Source organism: Oryx dammah, unplaced genomic scaffold (assembly GCF_014754425.2).
Source record: "Oryx dammah isolate SB20612 unplaced genomic scaffold, SCBI_Odam_1.1 HiC_scaffold_1, whole genome shotgun sequence".
NCBI classification, from domain to species: domain Eukaryota; kingdom Metazoa; phylum Chordata; class Mammalia; order Artiodactyla; family Bovidae; genus Oryx; species Oryx dammah.
The window spans coordinates 69612839-69630900 of record NW_024070185.1 but is presented as its reverse complement, the minus strand read 5'-3'; the positions used below and the strand labels follow the sequence as shown (position 1 = coordinate 69630900).

At 43.4% G+C, this 18062-nt stretch overlaps 1 protein-coding gene across 1 annotated transcript in view; it reads left to right on the top strand.

Moving 5' to 3' along the window:
- The window catches only part of STC1 (stanniocalcin 1), a 19650-nt gene extending 5844 nt beyond the window's left edge, over window positions 1-13806 (top strand). Inside the window, exons 2-4 of the mRNA XM_040243169.1 lie at window positions 2010-2152; window positions 3149-3360; window positions 10866-13806. Coding sequence (XP_040099103.1) covers window positions 2010-2152; window positions 3149-3360; window positions 10866-11136 — 626 coding nt within the window. The 3' untranslated portion in view covers window positions 11137-13806. The remainder of the gene's footprint in view (window positions 1-2009; window positions 2153-3148; window positions 3361-10865) is intronic.
- Window positions 13807-18062: the final 4256 nt, after the last annotated feature.

Below are 18062 nucleotides of genomic sequence, written 5' to 3'. Positions count from 1 at the left end.
GCGGGGGAGAGGCTTGAATGTTGGCATGCTTCAAAGCGCTCTCTATACTTTCCAGAAGCCGAAGCTGATCTTGAGGTGAGACGTGACTTGTCTGATGCTGCTCCTCTTCCTTCACCCTAAAGACCCCATAACTTGACTTCCTTGGCCCTTCAGGGAACACACAGAAAGCTCCCTCTGCAGAGCTATTTACCGAGCCATAGCCCTCCAGTCTGACAAATTCAGGGCAGATTTACAGAAAACCCTATACATCCCACCCCCACCCCCACCCCCACCCCACCCCCCGCCCCCGACACTGCTCCTTCTGTCTGTACCTGCTCTCTCAGGGCTCCATTCAATCCCCACGCAGCCCCGTGGCCAGGGAGCCCCCTCGTAAAAAAGTATTTGTGAAAGGTAGCAGCTATTTCTCCAAGGGGGCGGGGGTCTTACTCTAGTCCTGACTCCGGGAGCAGTCAATTGTGTATTATCTTAGCCTCTAAAGGAAAAGAGTCCTCAGGAAGCCGGCATTGACACCTCTGCCTTTGGACTTGGCTTGTCCATCTTGCTTGCCTTCCATGCCTGCTCGCTCTCTCTCTCTGCCCCCACCCCGCCCCGCCCCGACTGTCAGCAAAGATGGGCTCGCAGGTGTTGGACGCCGCTCCCCTCGAAAGAGCACAGGTCCCTGCCGAGAGGAGAGCTTTGGTTCACTTCCTTTTGTACTTAGTTGCTATAGAGATGCCGTGATTCACAATTCCAGCTTGGCTAAAACAATAGCAACCCTAATGCATATTAAAACTGCTTTAAGCAAAGTTATAATTTGAACCCGTGGAAATATATAATTAGGGAAATGACTTGTAACATCTCAGAGGCTGCGGGGGGCGGGAGGGGGGGGCGGGGGGGGAGGGGCCGCCTAACCGAAACGTGCTTTTGATCTCAGAGGAGACTCCTATGGTATGAAGGCTGCAGATCATTTCTCTCGCTGAGCTGCCTGCCAGAACACCGCCCCCCCTCTTCTGTAGGAGAGAAATTACTTTTATGGGAGATCTTATCCACAATGTAGAAAGCCTCATGCAAGTTCTTTGCGGTTTTCTTTCCGTCTTGCACAAGGGGGTGCCTTGGCCTTGTTATTCTACACCTGTGTTTCTCTCTTTTAAAAAAATGGCTTTTAATATAAGAGAGATTATACATACCTCTAAGCACTGTCCTATGGTGGGGGGTTGGGATGAAACATGAAAGGATCAGATTTCTTTCTGCCAATAGGAAGGTAAGTTAAACATCCTAAATCAGAAGGGTCTCCAAGTGGACTCCTAGCAAGTCCTTCTCTGCCATTTAGACCAAATGTCCATGCTTATTGGGGTTTCCCTGGTGGCACAGATGGTAAAGAATCTGCCTGCCAATGCAGGAAACATGGGTTCAGTCCCTGGTTCGGGAAGATCCCCTGGAGAAGGAAATGACAAACCACTCCAGTATTCTTGCCTGGAAAATCCCATGGAAAGAGCAACCTGACAGGCTACAGTCAGAGGGTCACAAAGAGTCAGACCCGATTGAGCACGCACACGCACACACGCATGTCCATCCTTATTACCCTGGAGTGTATTTTTTGGAAGCCAGATGGACTCCCTGGCCCTTCCTCCTCCTAAACTTGCCCACCCATCACTGCCTTCCCAGGCTTTCAGCCTTTAGGACATGACCTTGGATTCTGCAGAGTTCCTTCAAGAACTGTGCATGCCTGATCTTCCAACTTTACTTCTCCAGCTACCAAAACTGTATGGGGTGGTGAGACCAAGACTGTGCCTCCAAAGGAAAACTCATTCCCACTCCTCCATGTGCTCTGGTTCTTATAAGCAAAAGGCGTCCCCTCTCTCCTTCACCCCCCACACCACTCTGAATGGGTCTTTCTGCTGGCCCCATCACAGACTCCCAGGAGAAGTTTTTCTCACCCCTTTGTCTTTGAATTTTGCCACCACATCACCATGATCTGTCCAGAGCATCCTCACCATTTGACCCAGATTGGATGGATTTGTCTCTTTCAGCTGAAGTGGTTCGCTGCCTCAACAGCGCGCTGCAGGTTGGCTGTGGAGCTTTTGCATGCCTGGAAAACTCCACCTGTGACACAGGTGGGATGTACGACATCTGTAAATCCTTCTTGTACAGCGCTGCTAAATTTGACACTCAGGTAATAAGACCTTGACCCCTGCTCCCACTGGCTATGTGTTGTTAACAGTGTATGAGACTATTGTTCTTTGGACCCAGTCTTGTAGGGAACCAGCTCTGCTTCTTAGCCTCCCTACTCTAAATTCTCATCTCTAACATGTGTACACACACACACACACACACACTGTGGGCCAAGAAATAGGTTCTATATAAGCCACTCTCCACCCACTCTAATGCACAATTGTAACACGCTGACAGAGGCTGTCTTATAAGGGAGGGGTGATGAGTGGAAAATCTTTGCTTCTTCAAGAGGAAATAAAAATGTTCTAACAAAGAAGCTCTTCTCACTATATAAGCCAGCATACTAGCTTGCTTGTTTGTTTCTTTACTAGCTTGTGATTTGAGTTGTCAAATCTCAATCCAGAGAATACAAAGCCATACTCTGGCTATTTTTAGGCTGCAGAGTGGTTGGTTATGGTTCATCTCTTTTTGTCATCTCATTTCATTTCTATGGAGCTCAATTCTCAAGGTAGTCTAAGGGAATAGGGTTGTTTTTTGTTTTTTGTTTTTTTTTTTAAATCTTGACTCCAGCCTACAATTCTCTTATTACAAGGACATTTAGAGGGCTGGCTTCCCTGGTGGTAAAGAATCTGCCTGCGATGCAGAAGATGCAGGAGATGAGGGTCCAGTCCCTGGGTCAGGAAGATCCCCTGGAGGAGGGCATGGCAACCCACTCCAGTATTCTTGCCTGGAGAATCAATCTCATGGACAGAGGAACCTGGCAGGCTACAGTCCATGGGGTCATAAGAGTTGGACACGACTGAAGTGACTGAGCATGCATGCACGTAGAGGGCCATCTACCATCCAGTCTGGGGTTAGAGTTAGGGGTTAAGGGTTAGGGTTAGGGTTAGAGACAGTGCCAAGGCATGCCCCCTTAAGTTCTACATACTGTAGGCACTGTCCTCTCTGTTCATCTCAAGCTAAAGTTTGTCCTCTTGCCCCCCTCCTTCCTTGGCAGGGAAAAGCATTTGTCAAAGAGAGCTTAAAGTGCATCGCCAATGGGGTCACCTCCAAGGTCTTCCTGGCCATTCGGAGGTGCTCCACTTTCCAGAGGATGATTGCCGAGGTCCAGGAGGAGTGCTACAGCAAGCTGAACGTGTGCAGTGTCGCCAAGCGGAACCCGGAAGCCTTCACGGAAGTCGTCCAGCTCCCTAATCATTTCTCCAACAGGTACAGATGAATCCACTTTTTGGCAATTGTGGGGGAGGAGGGAGTGATTGACTGGCAGAGCCAGATACAGAAGGGGTTAAATTGCCACAGTCGTGCTCTTATTTTAGCTTGCAGTCTTCCCAGCTTTTGCAGGAAAAAATATGTTTGTGATTGTCTGTGACAGCTTAGGCAGCCTGGATTTTTTTTTCACTGTTGTAGAAAAGTCTTTCCATGCATCTAATAGAAAACTTCATCCACAGCATCCCTGGGTGCATTGTCTTGAAGGGAATTATGAAGTTTATGGAAACAAGCTTTTGAGACATCCAGTTGGGCTGAAATCATGACTAGGCAAAGTACAATGGGTCATCATGAAAACCTTAGTCAAATGCCATCAACAGACTTCTAAAACTGCATGTATTTTGAGTCAGTCTGAAGTCCACTCAGATATTTCACTGGGTATCCCAGAGCAAGCCACCTCACATCAGCGGGACTCAAATTTCCTTTGGGAAAAGTGAAGTGGCTGGACTAGATGATTCTTATGTTCCCTTCCAGGTCTGTCATCCCATTCCTCTAGTCCAGGGTTTCCTGAAATGGTTTTCTGCTGATTCCCTGGATCCCACATTGATCTTAGTATTTGACAGTGAGCCCAAGCCACTGAGCTAGTAATATCTGAGCATCATGCCCTTCTGCATCCTTGACTCACTGTCTTTACCAGCCAGGAGTGAGCACCTAAGACATGAGATGGCAGACATGCTCATTCCATGGTCTAGAAAGCTTTCTGGCAAGACCTGGGCTTCATCATCCATGATCAAGTTCAGAGGTGCTAATGGGGCCAGCGTGGAAGTATGGCAGGGACAACGCAAACCAGTCAGGTTCAGCCTCCTGTGATGGTGCACAGCCTAACACTTGACTCCGAGTCCTGAAGGGCTATTATTCTGATTCTCCAGTCAAATCTGCACATATTCACAAAGATCAGACCCTATGAGTTACTCTGACCACAAGACAGCTAACACAGCCTGACCAGATTGATTTCCTAGCCAGAGGCTGCCTCCCTTCTTCAGAGAGTCCTTAATAACCTAGTCCTTCTGGGGCTTACCACTGAGTTAGTCATTTAGACATGGTAGCCCTAGTGGTAAAGAACCTGCCTGCCAGTGCATGAGACGTAAGAGTCACGGATTCGATGCCTGGGTCAGGAAGATCCCCCAGAGGAAGGCACGACAATCCGCTGCAGTATTCTTGCCCAGAGAATCCCATGGACAGAGGAGCCTGGTGGGCTACTGTCCATAGGGTCACACAGAGTCAGACATGACTGAAGTGATTTAGCATGCACACACGCTGGAAAATGGAAAAGTAGCTCCTCCTTAGGAAAAGGCTGGGGCCTCTGACATTAAACTTTGTAAATTTCTGATTCACCCTGACTACAGATCACTGTACTTCAGAACCTCATGTCAATTTATAAAAGTCATGTATTCAGTCTTTGGAAGTGACCCTGTCATGGTCCTAACTGATGTTCTGAGAACAGGAAAGTCAAATTCATCATTTATCTCAAGTGGCCTGTCTCTTTATATTGACATTAGTCTTAATATTCTCCTAGGAAGATTCTTATTACATCTGGAGAGGGGGGAAAAAAAAAAAAACAGTCTGATACTTGGAGATTCTTCACCCTAAGGAAAAGAAGTAAAGACTGCTAGGTTTGACAGGGGCTAGGGAGCAGGGGGCTAATGGACATGAACTTGAGCAAATTCCAGGAGATAGTGGAAGACATGGAAGTCTGGCATGCTGCAGTCCATGGGGTCATAAAAAGTCAGGCACAACTTAGTGACTCAATAGCAACATCAAGGACTAAATATGTGTTTGTGTGGTAACTGTGGGCAGGAATATATTAGTATAGCCATTATCAGTTTTAATCTTTAAGGGTCCAAAGACAGTTCATAATCTATAATATGGCATGTGGCCAATTTTGAGACACTACTCACGTCTCTGATTCAACTGAGGTAGCGTCTTTCATTATGAAGCCAGAGCTCTTAAAGAAAGGAGAATAGAGATTGTGGACTTGTGATACTAAGAATCTAAGAAGAGACTAGAAATAGGAGTTTTTAAATTTAGTTTCTTTTCTTTTTTTTTTTTTTTTGGCCGCACTGTGCAGTATGTGGGATTTTAGTTCCCTGACCAGGGATGAAACCCACCACCCCTGCAGTGGAAGCTGAATCTTAACCACAGGACCACCAGGGAAGTCCAGTAATAAGAATGTTAAAGCAGGCCGTTATTCTTTTCAACAGATGTCTTGTTTTCACCTTTAGAAAGTGGTCACACAGAATCTGGTTATCATCCTCTCTCATCTTAGAAGAATCACCTTTATTAGGGAAAACAGTCATTCTCTTAAAGACTAGAATCTTCCATGCAACTGTACCTTTCCCCAATTATTTGACTTCAACTGGCTAGTATTATTCCTGCTCAGAACTAGAGATTTCCGGTTCCATGCTGGGCTTTGGTTTGCTCTATTTAAGCTTCTCACTCTCCTGACACATCCTGCTTTCCCAGCCTCTGTCCCACCATAGATACACAGTATGTTGTGCCAACTGGCACAGAATTGTGAAAGGAAGTAGTTACAGGTTCATTCCACCTTCCTGTGACTTATCTAGCATGAGATTTGGGCCTGGGAGAATCCAAAAGCCTGTGACTGGACCAGGAGCCAGAACAGGGAACTTTTCCATTAGAGAAATGCGCTTAGAAGAGGAAGAATAGCTGGAATTTCCCCCTGCCTGAATTTGCAAACTATATTTTCAACAAGGAGAGAAGCTAGCAAAATTGATCAGGCAGGTTGGGCAGCTGTGAGATTTGAGAAGAAATTGGACCATTCCAGATCCAGAGTGGGAAAACTGACAAAGCTTCCAACTCTCTAGGGCATGGATAGGGAACAGGAAACAGAAGAATAATATTGATCAAGGGAAACAAAGGACTATTTATAAACCTTCACACAGAATGTTCCTAGGCAGTATGTGTGTATTTGGGTAAGCATGGCTGAAACAGTAGCTATGGAGAATATCTGATCTTATTCTTTACCGAGAAAATAAAGTAACTGATGGAATTTTCAAAGGGGAAGCAAGAAACATGCTTTAAAGGGTACTTCCAGGCTGAGAGGAGAGGAGGAGGTCTTCCCAGGTAGCTTAGTGGTAAAGAATCCCCCAGACAATGCACAGGAGACGCAGGTTCAATCCCTGGATGAGGGAGATCCCCTGGGGGAGGAAATGGAAGCTCACTCCAGTATTCTCGCCTGGAGAATCCCATTGACAGAGAAGCCTGGCAGGCTACAGTCCATGGTGTCACAAAACACTGGATACAACTGAGCGACGGAGCACACACCCATCAGGCTGGGTGATCAGGATTTTACCCACCAAATCTTGGGAGTACCTCCCACCGCCTCACCCCATAAAGATGACAAAAGGGATTGTCTTAAATTGTTTTAACTCTCCATGCAAAGGATGGTCCTTAAGCAAATCTGCACTATTTTTTTGTTGTTGTTGCTATTGTTAAATTGAGAAGGAACGTATATATCAAACCCCAGAAACATAAAATGTCATAGCTAGAAATGACCATAAAGGTTATCTAGGCTAACTGTCTTGTAATTAAAGAACAGACCAAGAGAGGGGGTAACTTGCTGAAGGTCACACAGCTAGTGAATGGCAGTGTTGAGCCTAAAATGCACACGGCCCGAGCCAAGCTCTTTGATTTCCACTTCAAAAATGGCAGCAGGTAAAACCTGTAGGAGATAACCACCACAGTCTAAAACTGGAATACCAAACAGAAGACAATTAATGTAGCCCCTGGTGATCAACAATTAAAGTTGTGTACATTCTCTCCTCAAAGAGAAGGCACAGCTCACCAATAGCTATAGTAACATCAAGATTTGATACAAGATGGTGATCCAGAAATACGTGACAAGTGCTAAATCAACTTTTTCTGGAGACACAATTTCTTCAGTAACCTCACTGAGGTGGCTTAGAGATAGGAAAGATCTGTCTCAATCACCCACAACCCCAGAGGTCAATGCCATATTCCAGCCCTTAATGAAGAGGTGTAGGGTTAATCTTTTGCTTGCTCAGGCAAATGGTGTCAGCATCAAGGCAGTCTCATAGGTTTCCCACACTTGCAGGAGCTGCTGCTGGAGCCATGGACATTTTCTATTCGAAGGAGCTCTCTTAGCCTACCCTTGTTTAGTTAACAAGCTCCATGGGAGAGGCTAAGGGTAGATTTCGGGGGAGTTGCTAAGAGCAGTCAGGCTGGCCAGGGTCATCCTCAAGAAGCACCAATAACAGGTGGCCTATTAGGGTTAGCAGAGAAAGCAACAGTAAAAGTAGGTGTTTTCAGAGTTGGAGAGCAGGTGTTTGGACAAAACGGGACCAGAGGAACACATAAATGGCCTTAAAGAGGTAAGGCTAGTTACAGAAGCTTAGTTCCTTTACTGGTGTTGGACTTTTCATCCAGACTAGAGTCTTCAGTGTTGCCCTAAGGGAAGATCATCTTTTCCAGCCCATTTGGAAGACCATTAAGTGTGAACAGTTCTTTCTAGAAATGGAAAGATTAACTTCTAAGTTATAAAGTCCATGTTGCAGGGAGTGGGGGTGAGGGAGGGAGTGGTGGGCAGGAAGGTGAGGGGTCACAAACCTTCTTCTCTAGGATCTAAAACACCCTGTGAAATAGACAAAGAGATCCAGGGAACCACATCCTAGCAGAGCCCAAGAGATGCCTGGGGATCTATGTGGGTGTGTAGATGTCTACTTTGTTCATACAAAGTAGTCTATTCTCACTTTTTCCAAAACCACTTCTCTCCCCATTTCCCCATCCAAGCGAGATCTGCTTTGACTCATGTGCTTTATAATTCCAAAGGGTTGGAAAATGTGTCTCTGTGCCAGGGAGTCCCAATTTTAACAACAGCTGGATATAATCCTCCTTCACAGAAGAGGTGGAGCCAGGACTGTATCCAAGACCCAGACACTTTACTCCCTGTGTCCCCAGCTTCATTCTGCTCCCTCACAGAAGGGCGATGGCTTTGCTTCAGTGCCCATATTCCACTCTATTTACTGTACATCCTTGAAAGGACCTCTGGAGGTGGGGGGAGGGTTAAGTTATTCTGGAAAGATGTTTGATCCTGTGTTCTGTGAGGTGAGTTAAAAACAAACAGGTTTCTCTTCATGGAAGATCGTGGCCTGGCAGTCTTAGGGCTCCTCTGAGGAAAGGGTCTCTCTATGTAAATACTGCAGACCACCATCATCAGGGGGCTTCCCAGGTGGTGCTAGTGGTAAAGAACCCGCGTGCAAATGCAGGAGACGCAAGAGATATGGGTTCGATATCTGGGTTGGGAAGATCCCCTGGAGGAAGAAACAGCAACCCACTCCAGTATTCTTGACTGGGAAATCCCATGGACAGAGGAACTTGGTGGACTACAGTCCCTTGGGTGGCAAAGAGTTGGACACAACTGAAGCAACTTAGCATGTGCCATCATCAGGAGAGTCCTTTTAGTGAGCACAGAACTGATGGGCTTGACAACTGCCTCTTCAAAATGGAGCAGATGCATCCCAATTCAAATTGGAAAATACCAAAACTGTCTTCCCAACAAATAGGACCGGTAATTTATATGCATTAAGTATTAGACAGTTTACTGACAAAAGGTCAATGACAAGGTTCAAGTGTGTTCTTGATGTCATAAAAGACTCCTTTTTTGGTAATTTCCATGCTGTCTAACTCACAGGTACTGATTTTTCAAAAACCTGCATCAAAGGGAATATTACCTAAGAATATTTGCTGTGTAACATTTACACAATTGTTTTCACATCTTCTGCACTGCCATCTTATTCATGGAAAAATGTCCTATGACTAAAATGATTAAACCATGTTCTTCATGGGAAAAAATTATATATATATATATATATATATATATATATATATATGTTAGTTTAATCCTTTCTGAGCCACAAGAATTAGCCACAGTATTTCAGATGCTCCAAGAATTCACACCAAAGATGAAGGAAATTTATAACAAACACCAATTTTTTTTGTGAAACTTACCAGAAGATATACAGATAATTTTTTCTTTAGGGAACCATGACTTTGGAAAGAACTCTATTTTGAAAGCTTCATTTCCTCAATGGCCACAAAATAAATCAACAAATAGACAGTGAGCAGGCAATATGGTCCTAGGACTTGGGCACACAAGGAACACAGAGAATAAGGAAACATATCCTGCCTTCAGTAAAGCTTACAGTCTAGTCAGGAAAACAAAACCATCAGTAAACAAGTGATGGTCATCAAATATCTATAAAAACATCCCCCCCAAAAAAGAAGAGACCAGCAAAAGCTTGAGTGGTGTGAGAAACTTCTTGAAATGATAGAAAGCAAGAACCATTAAGGACCTCCAGCCTTTTTATGTAAATATCCTCATTGCCTGGCATTTGGTCCTCTCACTGCACTATCCCTTTGCAGGAAGACTGAAAATGATTGAGACAATAACCTTCAGAGAGGCTAGCCAAAGGATGACAGGGAACTCAGATTGAGTAGAAAAATGCAGGAGATGACTGAAGTCAGGGATCTCCTTTAAAAACTGAAATTTAGGGATTTCCTTGCCAATCCAGGGGCTAGGGCCCCATGTTTCCACTGAGGAACATGGGTTCCATTCCTGACTGGGGAACTAAAATCCCACATGCCACTCAATGTGACCAGAAAAAAAAAAATAGAAATTTAGTCAGAATATGCACACATACCATCAAAAAAAGAAAAATTGCAGAGTCACCAAAATAACCATAAATGATTTGATATGTGTGCAGTGACTATTAAAATATAAGTGTGAGTGCTGGGTTACATCATCCATTTGACCAAGTCTTTGCTTCTATGTCTAGCCCACTGGAGGGCTTCTCTGGTAGTTCAGTGGTAAAGAATCCACCTGCCAACACAGGAGACGCAGGTTTGATCCCAGGGTTAGGAAGATCCTCTGGAGCAGAAAATGGCAACCCACTCCAGTATTCTTGCCTAGAAAATTCCATGGACAGAGAAGCCTGGCGGGCTACAGTCTGTGGGGTCCCGAAGAGTCTTACACGACTGAGCAACTAAGCACACACTAGCCCATTGGATGACCCTGGACAGTCCCTTCAGCTCTCCTACCTTAACTTCTTCTCCATAAAAAAAGATGATGAAATAATTGTTCAATTACCTTCACAATCCCCATCAAGCTCCATGATTCTGTTTCTAAAGATTTTAGAACTCACCATGAGCCCACTATTCAAAGTACCATCTCAATCTCCTAAGCACTAAACATGAACACAGAACCATCTTTACTCTGGGTGGTAACTCAAGGCAGCGCATACACCCACACTAAGAAGATGCTGCATGAAGGTTAGAGGCAAAAGCCACCTTCGGCTGATGCCTCCCATGGGGGTTTGGTCTGGCCTTTTGGGCTGGGTGTTGGCTGCAGCCCAGATGAAAGTCAGGGTCTTGCCTTGCTCTCACCGAATGACTCCTCTTTCCCAACGCAGATACTATAACAGACTTGTCCGAAGCCTGCTGGACTGTGATGAAGACACAGTCAGCACCATTAGAGACAGCCTGATGGAGAAAATCGGCCCCAACATGGCCAGCCTCTTTCACATCCTGCAGACAGATCACTGTGCCCATACACACCAGCGAGCTGACTTCAACAGGAGGCGTGCCAATGAGCCACAGAAGCTGAAAGTCCTCCTCAGGAACCTCCGAGGTGAGGTGGCCTCTCCCTCCCACACCAAACGCACCTCCCAGGAGAGTGCCTAGCCGGGGAGAGGCAATCACAGCCTCAGCAAACTACGATCGTTTTAAGGGTGTTTATGCACCAACTTTGAGTGTACTGTGCCTGGTTTGATTTTTTTTTTAAGTAGTTCCTATTTTCTATCCCCCTCCTCTTAAAGAAAAGTTGCATGAAACTAGGCTTCTGTAATCAATTTCTCAACATTTTGCAATGGCGGCATTCCCACCAATAGAACATACGTGATCTCTATGCCTCTCCTCAGGAGAAAGTGGCCTCTTTTATCACTTCCCTCCACTCGGTCTTTTCCCAGCTCCCCTCCAACAACTCTCAAACACAAAACATTCACATAACTCCCCAGACATTGTCATTTGAAGATGCGGAGCCCTTTAGAATGGTTGCCCCAGTAGAGTTAGCTGATAAGAAGCAACTTAATTTAAATGCATGTCTTAAACAAACGCTCATAAAGATGCTCAGTGGAATTCGTGTTATGAATCTGTGCTGGCCATGGACGAATATGAATGTCATATTTGAGTTCTTGATCTCTCATGAGCTAGTGTCTTATGGTCTTGATCCTCAGTGTCTAATTTCCTTCCCAACACATTTACCAAATTGCTTGAGCCTGGCTCTCCAACCAGACTTGGAGCCTGCATCTTCTTACATCGAATGAAAAACAAAAAGCTAACATCTCTAAGTACTGTAACTGCTCAGAGCTTTAAAAGTATCTTTAACAATTGTCTTAAAACCAGAGAATCTTAAGGTCTAACTGTGGAATATAAATAGGTGAAAACTAATGTACTGTACATAAATTCCAGAGGACTCTGCTTAAACAAAGCAGTATATAATAACTTTATTGCATATAGATTTAGTTTTGTAACTTAGCTTTATTTTTCTTTTCCTGGGAATGGAATAACTATCTCACTTCCAGATATCCACATAAATGCTCCTTGTGGCCTTTTTTATAACTAAGGGGGTAGAAGTAGTTTTACTCAACATCAAAACTTAAGATGGGCCTGTATGAGATAGAAAAAAAAAAAAAAAAAACCAACAGGTTTATCTGAAGGACCCCAGGCAAGATGTTAATCTCCCAGCCCACCTCAACCCAGAGGCTACTCTTGACTTAGACCTATCCTGAAACAGCTCTGTCACATCCAGCTGAGAATTACAGGAGCCAGAAAGAACAACCCTTTGAGCCTGGGCCACTTAAGAGTGTGATCTGGCCTGCTATGCCTTGGGAAGTGGCAGTTCTTGACTTGTCACCTTTCATCAGTGCCTGGTTCTCTGGCAACATGATGATGGGGTAGGAGGCTTTCCATGAACTCAATCAGGAATGAGTCAGTCAGCCTTTGGGTCTTTAGTTCGGGGGACTTGGGGCTGAGGGGGTATAAGTAACCCTGGGTTGTCCAGCCTTAATAAACTCCTCTTATTACATTTTTGTCCTGTAGCACGCTGCCTTGCCGAAGTAGTCCTGGCAGCCGGGCCATCTCTGTATAGGATTGCAAAAAAAAAGAAAAAAAAAAACAAACAAAAAAAAAGAAAAAAAAAAAGAGGGAAAAACAGAGCTGGCGGTTTGATCCTTTCTGCCATGATGTTTACAAGATGGCGACCACCAAAGCCAAATGATTAACCTAGCTATGAACAACAGTAGTTTCTCAGGGTCACTGTCCTTGAACCCAACAGTCCCTTAGGAGCGTCACTGCCCACCAAAGGTCAATGTCGAGAGAGGAAGAGGGAGGAGGGGTAGGACTGTAAGGGCCACTCCAAACTCGCTTAGGTAGAAACCACTGGTGCTTGACTCTCACTCAGATGAACTTCCTATCTGTCTGAATCAGAGTGGGAGGGATCCTGGTGGGAGGAGGGAGGGCACATCTCCAGAAAAATGAAAAGCAATACAACTTTACCACAAAGCCTTTAAAACCAGTAACGTGCTGCTCAAGGACCAAGAGCGGATGCAGCAGACCTAGCAGCTGCACGAGCGTGGCTGCTTTTGTCCCCACACAGCCTCTCAGCGTGTTGACATCAGATTGTTAAGAGCATTTTTATACCCAGAACTGCCCCATCCCCAGGTCCCCAAACATGGACACTGCCTTAGCCTCTTGGAAATCAGGTAGATCATATTCTAAGTTGATTCTCCCTCACCCTCCCTCCACCACCCCTCCCCACCCCAAACCTGCCCCCAGGCAAGGCTGGCTTCTCCAAACCAGAAAAGCTATTCAAGTTTTGTGTGTTATGTCCATTTCGCACTAAGCCAGGATCCCAATGCAACAAATAGTTTATGAGTATTCCTAGCGAAATTCTCTCTTACTTCAGTCCAGTGGATTCTCTTTGATTTGCTGTGACCTCTTCAAACCGTGGTACCCCCTCCTTTTCTCCCCACAATAATATTTATATATGTATCTATAATACATATATCTACACATATGGAAAGAAGCAGTTCTCACAATATTGCTAATTTTTTGCATCTCTTCTCCTTCCATCCTCCTCCCTCCAATTCCCCCTTCAACTTCCAAAGCTTTGTCTTGTGTTTGCTGCACAGAGTGATTTGGGGGGCTGACCTAGACCAGTTTGCATGATTCTTCTCTTGTGATTTGGTTGCACTTTAGACATTTTTGTGCCATTATATTTGCATTATGTATTTATAATTTAAATGATATTTAGGTTTTTGGCTGAGTACTGGAATAAACAGTGAGCATATCTGGTATATGTCATTATTTATTGTTAAATTACATTTTTAAGCTCCATGTGCATATAAAGGTTATGAAACATATCATGGTAATGACAGATGCAAGTTATTTTATTTGCTTATTTTTATAATTAAAGATACCATAGCATAATATGAAGCCTTTGGTGAATTCCTTCTAAGATAAATAATAATAATAATAAAGTGTTACGTTTTATTGTTTTTTTTCCCCTATGTCTTTCATTGTTATTCTTTTAAAATTTCCTGAATGAGACTTTCTGAACATGAGGTGAATGGCTGATTAGTTTCTTTACAGTTGCTGATGAAATGCCAATATGTAAATGAACATAGTTTAAAATCAACATTTTCCAAATCTCCTTAAAACCATTTAGTGGCTCCCATTACCTGCACAGTAAAATTGCAACCCAAACTCCTCACCACCCCAGAGGAAGCTTTATAGTCTGGTGCTGCTTCACTCTCCAGCCTCAAGATATACCTTCTGTTCAATGGAGTCTATTCTCCCTCCATGACCCAGTTTGGGAACAGGCTATGCTCTCTCTCCTTTCCATGCCTTTATTTATGCTGTTCTCACTTTCTAGATGTTTCCCTCCATCCTTTGCCTAGACAGGCAGCACCTCTGCTTCTCCAGTGTGTTCCAGCACTGGAAAAGCATCCAGTTCATAGGATACCCTCAACACTTTCAATGGATGATTTAGAACAAATCAGAAGAGGGGAAAAGACACTTGAATCAGTGGGGCAAGAGAGGCAGATAGCTCGAGAGTGATAAGAATCCAGCTCCAAGACCAGACTTCTGCAATCTGAATTCTGGCTCTGCCCTTTGTTAACTGCATGGCATCAGATAGGGCTTCCTTGGTAGCTCAGTGATAAAGAATCTGCCTGCTAACACTAGAGACATGAGTTCAAATGCTAGGTCAGGAAGATTCCTTGGAGATGAAAATGGCAACCCACTCCAGTACTCTTGCCTGGGAAATCCCATGGACCAAGGATCCCGGTGGGCTATCCATGGGGTCACAAGAGTCAGACATGACTTAGTGGCTGAGTACAATGTCAGGTAAACTATTTAATCTCAAAACGTATCAGTTTCTTCCTCCATAATGTGAGGATAGTGATAATTTTCCAAAGAGCTGTTACAAGATAAGTAAAGTGTTTACATGTTCAATGCACTGTGATGTCATAAGGGTCAGCTATTATCATCACAAGTAGAGGAGATGTGAACAAAAGGAGGAGGCACCTCATCTCAAAAAAAACAGAGAAATGATTCCCAGCAGAATGACATTTACCTGAGTCTTGAAGGACAGTTACAACTTCAGTCATAGAATTCAGTCACAGAAACTTGGAACCTGTGTAGTATAGTTGTTTTAAGGAGTGGTCTTATATAGTTAATTTTGTTTAATTAGTGGATTTTCTCCATATCTTAAATTCAAATGGGGTGTTTCTCAATGTCATTCATTTCTAGCTCCAACTGCATTTTCCCAAGATTGGATATACAAAAGACAGCTAACAAATACCATAAAGATTATCTCTCCAAAGCCAAAATATGCTTTGCATTTGCTTTTCTCTGGCCTGACAAAAGAAAAACAGTATGTTTATTTCATTATGACCCTTTACATACTGTCCTGTGGTGTAGTGATTTAAGAACCTGGACCTGGGATTTCCAAGAACTGAGTTCAAATTCTCGTTTGTGGCCTTGGGCCAAATGTCTAACATCTTAACACCTTCTGTTTTTTCATCTATGAAAATATCCCTGTGAGAACGCTTCTATACTGTTAGTGGGAATGTAAATTGGTGCAGCTATTGTGGAAAGCAGTCTGGGGGATGTTTTCCTGGAGTTTTTCCTCAAAAAACTAAAAATAGAGTTGATATGATCCAGCAACCCCACTCCTGGGCATATATCCAGACAAAACTATACTTCAAAAAGATACATGAACCCCTATGTTCATAGCAGCACTATTTACAATAGCCAAGACATGGAAACAATCTAAATGTCCATTGACAGATGAATGGATAAAGAAGATGTGGTACACATATACAATGGAACGCTACTAGGCCATAAAAAGGAATGAAATAATACCATTTGCAGCAACATGGATGGACCTAGAGATTATCATACTAAGCGAAGTAAGTCAGAGAAAGGCAAATATCATATAGTACCACTTATCAGTTCAGTTCAGTCACTCAGTAGCATCCAACTCTGCAGCCCCAAGGACTGCAGCACACCAGGCTTCCTGTCCATCACCAACTCCCGGAGCTTGCTCAAACTCACGTCCATCAAGTCAGTGATGCCATCCAACCATCTTATCCTCTGTCGTCCCCTTCTCCTCCTGCCTCCAATCTTTCCTAGCATCAGGGTCTTTTCCAATGAGTCAGTTCTTCACTTCAGGTGGCCAAAGTATTACCACTTATATGTGGAAACTATAATATAACATAAATGAACTTATCTACAAAACAAACATAAAGACGTAGAGAATAAACATGAGTTGCCAGGGGGAATGGGGGCTCAGGGAGGGATGGACTGGGAGTTTGGGATTAAACAATGCAAACTATCAAATACAGAATGGATAAATAACAAGGTTCTACTATATAGCACGGGGAACTATATTCAATATCCTATGATAAACCACAGTGAAAAAGAACTTGAAAAAGAATATATACATAGGTACAACTGAATCACTTTGCTGTGCAGAAGAAATTAACACAACATGGTAAGTCAACTGCCACTTCTGCTGCTGCTAAGTCACTTCAGTTGTGTCCGACTCTGTGCAACTCCAGAGACGGCAGCCCACCAGGCTCCCCCGTCCCTGGGATTCTCCAGGCAAGAACACTGGAGTGGGGTGCCATTTCCTTCTCCAATGCATGAAAGTGAAAAGTGAAAGTGAAGTCGCTCAGTCGTGTCCAACTCTTTGCAACTCCATGAACTGCAGCCTACCAGGCTCCTCCGCCCATGGGATTTTCCAGGCAAGAGTACTGGAGTCGGTCAACTAGGTGTCAATAAATTTTTTAACTCCCTATGAAATCAAAACAAATAATAGGTCCTACCATTTAGAGTGGTCATGACACTCAATGGGTTATACATAAAGTACTTAATGTCTAGCACATAACAAGTATCTCCAAAATAGTACTTATTAAGCACTGGACAAATGTAACTATTACCATTTACATGAACATTATTAATATCATTTATGTTCTCCCACCTTGAACATGAGTCTTGGGATACCATTTTGGATGAAGTTTCTTGCTCTTTTTCCCTTTGTAGATCACTAAACATTATTGTTTAATCAAGATTTTATGAATCTGAATGATAAAATATTGCAACTTAGCCAAAATGGCAAATTGTAATATATGAATACCTGCATTCCATCACCAAGCTTAAGAAATTAAAATAGCACAGATATAATAGTCTTTTTTGCATGACTCCCTGAACCCACTCATACATTAACAGCCTGTGTCAAAAATGTTTCAGAAACCCAAAGCTTAAAAAAAATTGAATTTCTCAGATTATTGAAATATACATTTTTAAAATTGAAATATACTTCATTTACAATATTTTACCAATCTCTGCTATACAGAAAAGTGACTCAGTTATATACATATATACATTCTTTGTTATATTCGTTTCAATTATGGTTTATCACAGGATAGCAAAGATAGTTCCCATTCTATAAAGTAGGACCTTGATGTTTATCCATTCTAAATGGTAATAGTTTGCATCTACCAGCCCCAAATTCCCAGGCCATCCCTCTCCCTCCCCAGATCTCCCTTGGCAACCGCAAGTCTGATGTCTATGTCTGTGAGTCTATTTTGTAAACTGGTTCATTTGCGTCACATTTTAGATTTCCTTATTACCCATAAGTGATATCATATGGTATTTTTCTTTCTCTTTCTGACTCACTTCATTTAGTATGATAATCTCTACTTGCACCCATGTTGCTGAAAATGGCATTATTTTGTTCTTTGAAATATACTCTTAAAATTTCTATCAGTCTTTTAAAAAATGGAGATAAAAAGATCATGGAATGGTTTTGAATCTGTGGTATAAGGGAAGGAAAAAGTTAGGGTCATCTCTCCCAGGGGTCATACATGAATGCCATAAGAGCTGTCTATCAATGTAGCATGCAATTTACTGTACACACATATTACCTTGGAATCTTGTTAAAATGACTCAGTACCTCTGGGTGAGGCCCAAGAACCTGCATCTCTAGCATGCTCTCAGGTGATGCTGACAGGGAAGCTGATACTCCACAGAGCATAATTCGA